Genomic DNA, 9109 nt, shown 5'->3' with positions numbered 1-9109 from the left:
TTTCCTGTGATTTGCTTGAGTAATCAGATGAATTGTATTGTTTACACTTTTGCCTACGATTTTGGCCTGTGTCTGTGCACTGATTGTCCGTCGCGTATAAAGATATATTTAGTATATAGTAGGTTTTAGTATTGTACCGCACGTACATAAATATATGTTTAATTTGCGTCCGTAAATAGATGAAAGCATGATGGTATGTTATTTCCGTCACTGCTTAATGAATCAAACAACCGTAGAAACGATGAAAGTAACCTGAAAACCAAGAATTGTCCCAAATTGTCATTAAATTTTGAAACAGTAGTTTAAACCTTGCTTTTATTGATAACATTATATTGAATACAGTTAGCCAAATCAATCTATTTTAATTTATTAAAAAAATGCTTTTCTAAAATAATTTTTTTTTTTTGATCAAGTTCAACTTTACCGAAGTTTTTCGTTGTTGCAGACTTGAGAAATGGTAAATATTTTCTTGTGCGAATGTGCGTCCTTTCGTGTTTTGTTTCCCCTGTTTACATAAAGTTTTCAACAACGTGGCAGTAATTGCTCATCCAAAACTTATCCGCCTGCTTTTGTTCTAGCACTTCAGCGTACAAGGGTGTATAGTAGGTTAGGTAAACTATTTAGCAATAAGATTATATATGCTAAGCCTGCTAAGGTACTTTTTCTCAACCTGTGGGTCGCGATAGAACGCCGTTTGGTTTGTTTGGGTGGCTGACTGCTGTGGTTTTATTTCGGTAGCTTTTTTGAGATTGACTCTGGTCAAAATTTTCCGAAATTGAAACAATAACGAAGGCATGGCTTCTATTAATTAAATTCGAACTTTTTAATGCTAAAGTCTTATGTTTTGTTGTATCAAATTTGTTTCGCTAATAGCAAGCATTCAAACCTAAAACGTGTCAAATACCAAAAAACCCACTATTTTTCGAATCAACTTTATATTTTCCAGAGGTACTGCGTTGCGGACTTTTGTATAGTGAAAAGTCCTTTTGGCCATGTAAGGTTTATATTAAAACCTGGTACTGCAATTAAGTCAGCAAGTTGTTATTAGATTAAGTTGAGCTCAGGAGTCTAAATATAATACATATAGCCTATATACATATATTAAAAACACTATATTATTTTAAAAACTTGGTTCTATGTTTGTAAACTCACAAAACGCTGTCGTTATAAACAAACCAAACACAGATTGATTTTGCGCGTTTAATAGCGCACATCTAACATGTATAAACAGTAAACAGGAGTATAACAGATACAAAACATTGCGAATAATTAATTATTGAAAAACATGCGTCCAGAACAAATTCTATTACAACAGATGACTACAAGTACAAATATGTTCGTAAAAAGCACCACAAAAACTACGTTTGTCAAACATGTAGCAAAACATTAAGGCAACAACAATAAAAGCCCACGATTAACATCTATGGTTAATTACTTGACCAATCTTGACGTAGAATCAATTTCAAAGCCCATACAGAAGTATAGCTACAGATTTGTTATTTTTTCTACGACCTCCAGCCGTTGTATGTTTCACAATCTAAGTAGTTCTTAGTAAAATGGGTCAATTGTCAGAACGAGGTAAGATATTCACAAGGTTAAATGGGATCCTTGTTATGAAAATGAGTCCTATTTCACTAAAAGTTACATTGTAACTACCTTTTTTAACTGACTATTTTAGCATATAACAGCTCGTAAGTGGAAACTACATTGTCTTGATACTTGAATTGCAAAAAAATGGAGAGATGTTTGATACGTAGAATAGGTACTAACTGTTAAAAGATACAACAAGTTAACACAAAATAAACGTCTGTTATTGAGCTTTTTAATCGGAATTCCTAACCAAGTTTTACAGGTCTGGAAGTAATAGATCAGTTAGGAGGGCAAGGTCAAAGTTTTATAATTTTGTAATTAGATGTTCCTTTTTACAAAAATAGGAGCGTTACCCCTGTTTTGTCATGTTAACTCAAATACACAATTGGTATTAGATTTTTTGTTGTAATTGCTGAGGGACGAATATTGTCATGGTTGTTATATTGCGTAAAATAGGAAAGAGAGTCGACAACAGTGGATCACAACGTCTACGATTAGTTAGCACATTAGGCCTCCCATAAAGAGTTGCTTATTAAGTCTTAATTAAAATTCCCAAGTACGTCAACTGCAGTAACCTATAACGAAACTCATCAAGCATATTTTATTTTGTAGTCATATCAGAGCAAGTGTTAAAATACCCCTAAAAACCACCATAGTATTTTTCAAAAATCAGACATTAAGCTTTCAACTATAAAAATATTTGACAGAAAGTTACATTTCAAATTTCGTATTTTTTTCGCTAAGTCACGATATATAACGGTTCGGAAAACCATGTTCTTCAAACCGGGTATAACCTACCCAAGTTCATGCCCAATCAAGTCTAAGGAATATAACTGACAAGTTGTACGAAGGGTTTACAGATTAGGTTTAGTGCGTGCCACAACTCTGACAGAATATTTTAGTGATTACATTTTTGCCTTTGTAAAATCGCTATGTATGTTTTAGGCAAAACTAAATGCCAATATAGTCACTTTAAATAGCCAATATTTACTAATTGCGTTTTTTTTTTCGCTTTTTGAGGTATTCAAAGTTGGACATAAGTTGTTCGGAAAACAATAACATATAGAGACTGCAGAGTAGGCGAACAGGGCCCTCATCAGTGGTGGTATATGGTTTCAGTTTTTTTGTACTTGAGTAAGGTCAAATCACGAGCTTTACTTGACTCCTCCACAGCACCCTTGACTGCCCTCTAACGGTGGAGCTTCTCCAGTCAACTGGAACGCTAGCTGGAAATTATTAGATTATGTTTACTTTTCGCTTTTGCTTCCTACAAACTATTTTTTTCTGCGAAGCCTGTATAATAAATAGAGTAAAAAATAAACATTATAGAGTAAAAAATAAACACGAGGAAAACAAAGAATACTCAAAGTTTGAGAAACCGAGTAAAATATTGGATGAGACTTTTGTTAAAAAGAATATATATTTCGCCTAAAACGGCATCTTCAGTTCTTGTAATGACAGTCATTAGAAAAATTGTATCCGCGTAATTTTTTATTCAACATAATTTTATGACCGAAAAAATGATTTACTAAATGAGCTCTCCATGGCTTTTGCCCCGTTGTTTAATGGCATAGAATGACATTATATTATATCAGCTAAAGCTTGCAGGAGATTCTTTACTGATACCCAATCTGCAACCTACTTAGCTTGATTTAAAATAAGCTACTGAAATTGTACTATGCCGGATTAACTTGAAATACCTGTCGTTTCTCGTCGTCCTCTGCTTTAGGTAGGAGCTTTGCAAGTTCCAAAATGCATTCGTTGATGTTCGTTCCAAGCTTGGCGCTCGTTTCAACGTACTGGCACTCCGTCTCCTGCGATTCAAGCAACCATTTTTGTTATTTATTTGCGTTATTTGTTAAACAAACTTTTGGGCTTGGAGGCGTGCTGGTGGACTATAAACCTTATAAATGGTGTTAGGATTAGGCAGTGTTTTAAAATCCCAGTCAAGTCATTTGTAAAATAACTTAAGGCCAAGTCAGGTCTTTTTGAATAAATAACACGTCAAGTCCCAGTCAAGTAATAATTAGAGCAAGTCAGCTTCAAGTCACGTCTTTGTCGTAAAAATAAAACGTTAAACTAGTGGAATTTTTGAACTCGTATAAGCAATAAATGAACTAAAAATAAGAAAAACGCAACATATAGCAAGTAAATTGTTTTATGTGCAAACATTTTGATAAATAGCTAAATTTTATTAAACAAAGACCTAAAGAAAACACTCCATTTGAACCCAAATCATTTTGCCCAAATAACTTAAGTTAAGTCAAGTCATTGACTTATCATTACAACACTGGGCATAGGACACTAAAAAAGTTATACACATGCGTTTAATTTTTGTTTAACTTTTGATTTCAGTTTTGCTTGTTCCCGAACATCGCTTTACAAATCATCCAAATATTACTCACACTGGCCAACTTCTTCCCTTGATCTGCCGAAACAGTTCTCTTCCCGTATTTGGCGCTCGTCTCTCTCATATCCACCTTGTTGGCGCACAGCATTGTGGGTAGGTGTCTGCCAGCGCCGTCCTTAAATATGTCAAAACATTTAATTGTCTGAAAATAGCATATATAATACTTGTTTGTATGGTAGTTTGTTGAGCGGAACACACAGTTGTATAGTTTAGCAAAGTGTTTCTTAACCTTTCTTACTTAAGGCGCATCTGTGGACTTTTAAAACACGGTGGTGCACCTGGCGAGCAAAGCAAGCGCGCTTTTTTCGGTTAAACCGCTATTTTCTTTTGAAAACAAATTTTCTTTTTTTTTGTAATTAATAAAACGCGTAAAATCAAATGGGTATATTACTGCATCGTCTAATTCCAAAAGCTGAAAACACATTTAGACGTTTTTAGGTCATCATATGCCTGTGGTCTTGACCGAACGGGTACAATGACAAAAATGGCCTCTATCTTTAACACGCTTGTTTTCAGTCCAAAACAAATGCAGCTATAGAGCGAATATCGGTTGAGTTCGAGTATCATACCGAGGTGACTTTGTGACATTAATGGAAACCACAAGCGTGGCCGCGATAAGGCCACTGGAATTCGGTTTATGGCCATCATATACCGCAAACCTAATAGCAGTGGCTCGATTTCCGTTGGTCAAAGGGTTCATTTTAGCATTAAGGCAGCATTTTTCGTTGACCGCGTGAGAATAGCTATCGCTGCTGTGGTTTTACATATTGTCATCACATCACTGCGCCTAATTTTATAGTGTGGATCATTGGGGTTCAATTATGTGCACTGTTTGTGTGTGCTGGTGATCGAGTGAATTGAGAAAAAATGTTCACTTGGTAACGAAAGGTTTTTTATCACAAACAGCTCAACAATGCTTTTAACTTCATCAAAATATGAGGTGATCAGAGTTCTTTACAAAGCTATTTCAGTGCATCAGGATCGAATGCGAAAACGTCTAAATTCCGATTAATTGACATAGTAAGTCATTTCCAAGTCAAGTTATTAGTTGTAATAAAAATGTCAACTGTTAATTTTTTAACTTATTTTGTTTCGATTCATATTTCTCAAAGCAAATGTCAACATCTAGGCCTAAACACAAAGCAGAAAATTGTTATGTGTGTCAATTTTAATTATGGCGCCTTTTCTCAAAAACAACACAAAATACTTAATTCCTTCACCTACATAACTTAGGTTCAATTTATAACATTTTACGTAGTTCATGTCAGTTAATTTTGCCTTAAAGCATTAAAAGATTTGAAAAAAAAACTGGATCTCAGTGCTGTTAAGCGAGAAAAAAAACTGGATTTCAGTGCTGTTAAGCGAGGTATTACACTGCTTTCAATTTGTTACACAAATCTCAAAATTACCTCCACGGCTGACATCCAGTCGCGAACATTTAGGAATGAATTTTCGTAGGTGCAGTCGTACAAGAGAAGAACTCCATCGGCACGCCTGTAGGTTTCAACACATTCAGCAATTTAATTTAGTATTCTCACAGCTCACAATAAAAAATAAAAAATCGTCCTATTTGCTTTGCGCTGTTATAGAATCTGCTGTATAAAATCTAAATAACACATTGTGTACAATCACTGTGATCTACCCCTTTTAAAGTTGCTGTTTGACCAACCTTAACTGCTATTCCGTATCAAGTTCGCCAAAAGTCTCGGTGCGAACTCACGACCTCCAGCCACACCGGGACCGTCGCTCTACGCTCTACCAATCGAGCTACAAAGGCTCAGAGAGGAGCTAGTCGAGGAACCACCATACGACTATGATTACTACAATACACCATTTAGCAAAAAGAGACCTTTTACAATGCCCGACGGTATTTTGGTATGGCACTCAACTGCATCGAAGGGTTATAAACAAGTCAGTTTGAAATGACTTAATTCCCAGTTAAGTCATTTGTAAAATAACAAAGTCAAGCATTTTTTGTAAAAAATATAACTGAAGTCAAGTTCCAGTCAGGTCATAATTAAAGCAAGTCAATTCCAAGTGAACTCCATAAAAATTACCTTAGAGCTATTAAAATTGGGTTAACTCGACCGATTATTAGCAATAACATAACTAAAAACACCAAAAAGACAATAGAGGACAAGCAAATTGTGTTATGAACAAATATAAGTATAAATAACCCAATTTACGGAAAAATGCTTAATGAAAAACACTTCATATCAATCCAAGTCATTTGTCTAAATCAGTCAAGCCACGTCATTTTAAAACAGTGACTTAAGTGCACTTGAGTCAAGTCGTTGACTTAAGATATTACAACACTGCTATATCCCATGCAATAATGGCAAACATGTCACATTTTTTTTATGAATTTGGGAAAGCGAGTTTGCTCTAGCCGCCACAAGTCGGCAAATATCCGGTTCTATTAAAACTACACCTATAAGTCATAACTGAAAAATAAATGAAAATCTTTAGTTATGTCGGTTTGTTTGCTATCGATTTTTCACTGAGTATGATGGACGTGTAAAGCACTACAGCGCTAATAAAAAAAACATGGTTTATATATGTTCAAATAGGTTTAGAATAGTGCGGTTGTCAAACTTTTCATCCTTGCGGGCCCGGCTATCCTTCAGATATTGGCGGATCCCGTGCACTGATGTTAACTCATTGATTTAAGGTATTGGGACACTGACAGTTTATCCCTGTTTACAAAATAACAAAAATGGTTAGAGTGACTATTAGGAAAAGTATTAGTTGGTTTTCCTGGCCATCAATTGCTACTAACCCTAAACCATCTTCATCTAAATAACACAAACTGTACCTGAAGTAGGATCGTGCAATGCTGCGGAATCTTTCTTGCCCCGCTGTGTCCCAAATCTGGATGGTGACTGGTTTTCCATCGATGCTTAACGACTTCGTGTGCGAATCAACACCTGTTATAGTCATATTCCACAGAAGGGTTAGGTAAACTGCAAAGAAACAAGCAAAATGAGACCAGCAAGACAACAATGTCGACCTAAGATTTTTGTTTGGGCGTTATAAAAGTTAGGCCTGATGTTACATGTGCGTCATTACGTGACGTCATAAAACAATTATTCTTAAAAACACTTGTTGGTCTTGAGCGCTCATGCGAAAAATTGAAGGTGAATCCATTATAAAGTTTATTATTGTTATTGTTCACACGGGGTAACACGCAATTTTTGCATGGCGTCTTTAGATTTCCTTAAAAAGAACAAAATCGTAGTAAAATGGACAGAAGTTGGTGCGAAGCGCGAACTTTTACGTAGTAAAAGTTGGCAAATATACTTTAAGGGGGAACGACCTGGTGTCCACCGATTGGAACCCAACTAGCTGGCACTCACTTAACCGTGAAACTATCAACCATTGAGAAACGCCATTTGGCCGTTAGTAATTTGATTTTTATCTAATATTTCAGACTGTCTGTATAAGCGGCTCATTGTACCAGCTTATGTAGCAAACAGGAATTTACAAATACAGCACATGTGTTACCAATGCATACGAGTAATAATCGCCTTTTATGTCGCGATAAACTAAAATGATGTACTGTACGTTGTATATTATGTAAACATCAAGTAATATTGAACAACAATGTTGTGACGAACATAAGTGCACTCATACACAAAAAACAGATTGCTTGCTATACATTTAAAAGTATAAAATAAATATGTTTTGAATGCTGTTAGTTAAATGAGTTGACTTGCTACTGGACTAGGAATATACTTGTTATTTATTGCAAATGCTCCGATAATATTGGATCGGAGCCGATAACCGATGATAAGTGGTAGTATTGGTAATCTTCCGATACCACATAGTAATTGGAATCATAACCATCATTTTGCTTGTTTGAGAATAGTAATGACGTCTTTTGGTATCTCATTGGATCGCGATAGTTTTCTCCAAATATCGGGTATCGGTATCAGAATAGAATGTCAGACATCCCTACTAGGAAGTCAACACATAAGACATGTTTACTACCTTGCCACTATATAGTGACTATATGATTAAGTATTATCTTCACGCGTTACAATACTTTAAGTGCTTAGAACAAACTGTTCACCTCGAAACGTTAACCTTTAACCATTAAGTAACTAAACCCAGTAAAACTTACCTAGCGTTGCGGTCATACTGGACTTGAACTCGTTCTTGCACAGTCTCATCAGCAAACTGGTTTTGCCCACTCCCGAATCGCCAATCAAAATCACCTTGTACATCCGATCCGCTGCTGCTGATGATTCTTCGTCGTCCATCTTTGCGAATCCGGACATGGGTCAGTTTTAAACGAGGTTGCTGGACGTTCTAGTTTCCAGTCATGGCACAAAATCCTAGCAAATGTGATAAATTGTTACGAACGTAGACTAAGCTGAATCAAAAGAGAAGATGGGTTGTATGGTTTAGTTATACGTAGTAGAAATACCAATTAAAACCCTTACAGAAGTAGGTAACATTTTGAATGTATCTTTTCATCGAAAATAATGTCGAGTAAATCAAAGTTGATTGATTATATTTCTGTAGGTTTCAAATAACTCTGGAATTATTCGAAACGTACAAAAATGTTGTCTTTTGGCTTTAATACTTGACTGTGACTTAATATTCCTCCTAAGTGGATATAAAACAAAGCATTTTGTAGTGGCTTGCGAGTTTTTAACGCGTCACAAATAATTTTTATTATCTTTAATCTGCTACCTTAACCTGCGTCTATTCGACTCACAGACACAAAGTATAACTCCATTTTTTGTGAGGATCGACAGGTTTGTTGAGCATAAGAAATCACGAACAAGTTTGTCTTTTAATACAACTCAGTGAATAATAAAAGCCTCGTACATTACTGTAATGTATCTTTTTACTAGAAGTTAGACAAAAGCTGTTCAGTATTGTTTTTTCTCGTGCAAATAACAAGTATCGTGGCCGACAAATTTTTCCTACGAAGTTTATTTATAACCGCGTAGGCCTATACTTATTTCAAATACTAGCGTACTAAAAAAAACTTTAATCAGCACCAATGTAAACTAGATATTATCCTAATGCTGAAATCTGTGCATAACCAAACGCCTTGCTATTTTTCTCCGGTCCATTTGTCCCGTTGATCCCACGCAT

The 9109-nt window shown here is 35.5% G+C and overlaps 1 protein-coding gene across 1 annotated transcript; it reads right to left on the bottom strand.

The window, feature by feature from the left end:
- Positions 1-2377: 2377 nt before the first annotated feature.
- On the bottom strand, positions 2378-8340 carry LOC146146700 (ras and EF-hand domain-containing protein-like). Its single transcript, XM_083388331.1, has 6 exons — positions 8124-8340; positions 6816-6927; positions 5410-5494; positions 3996-4115; positions 3291-3404; positions 2378-2816 (listed from the first exon to the last, which is right to left on the bottom strand). Exons 1-6 carry the CDS (start codon positions 8278-8280, stop codon positions 2745-2747), a joined length of 660 nt encoding a protein of 219 aa, XP_083244457.1. The 5' UTR covers positions 8281-8340; the 3' UTR covers positions 2378-2744.
- Positions 8341-9109: the final 769 nt, after the last annotated feature.

The sequence above is a fragment of the Ascidiella aspersa genome, chromosome 4 (assembly GCF_963924565.1).
Source record: "Ascidiella aspersa chromosome 4, kaAscAspe10.2, whole genome shotgun sequence".
In the NCBI taxonomy this organism is placed as follows: Eukaryota; Metazoa; Chordata; class Ascidiacea; order Phlebobranchia; family Ascidiidae; genus Ascidiella; species Ascidiella aspersa.
This window is presented reverse-complemented; position numbering and strand designations above follow the sequence as displayed.

Excerpts from the sequence above, each read along its gene's own strand:
- LOC146146700 (XM_083388331.1), bottom strand. The coding sequence starts at position 8,280 with ATGTCCGGATTCGCAAAGATGGACGACGAAGAATCATCAGCAGCAGCG. Across the intron at positions 3,405-3,995 it reads AAGGGAAGAAGTTGGCCAGT|GAGACGGAGTGCCAGTACGT; the intron begins GTGAGTAATATT and ends CTTGAATCGCAG. Across the intron at positions 2,817-3,290 it reads AGGACGACGAGAAACGACAG|CTAGCGTTCCAGTTGACTGG; the intron begins GTATTTCAAGTT and ends AATAATTTCCAG.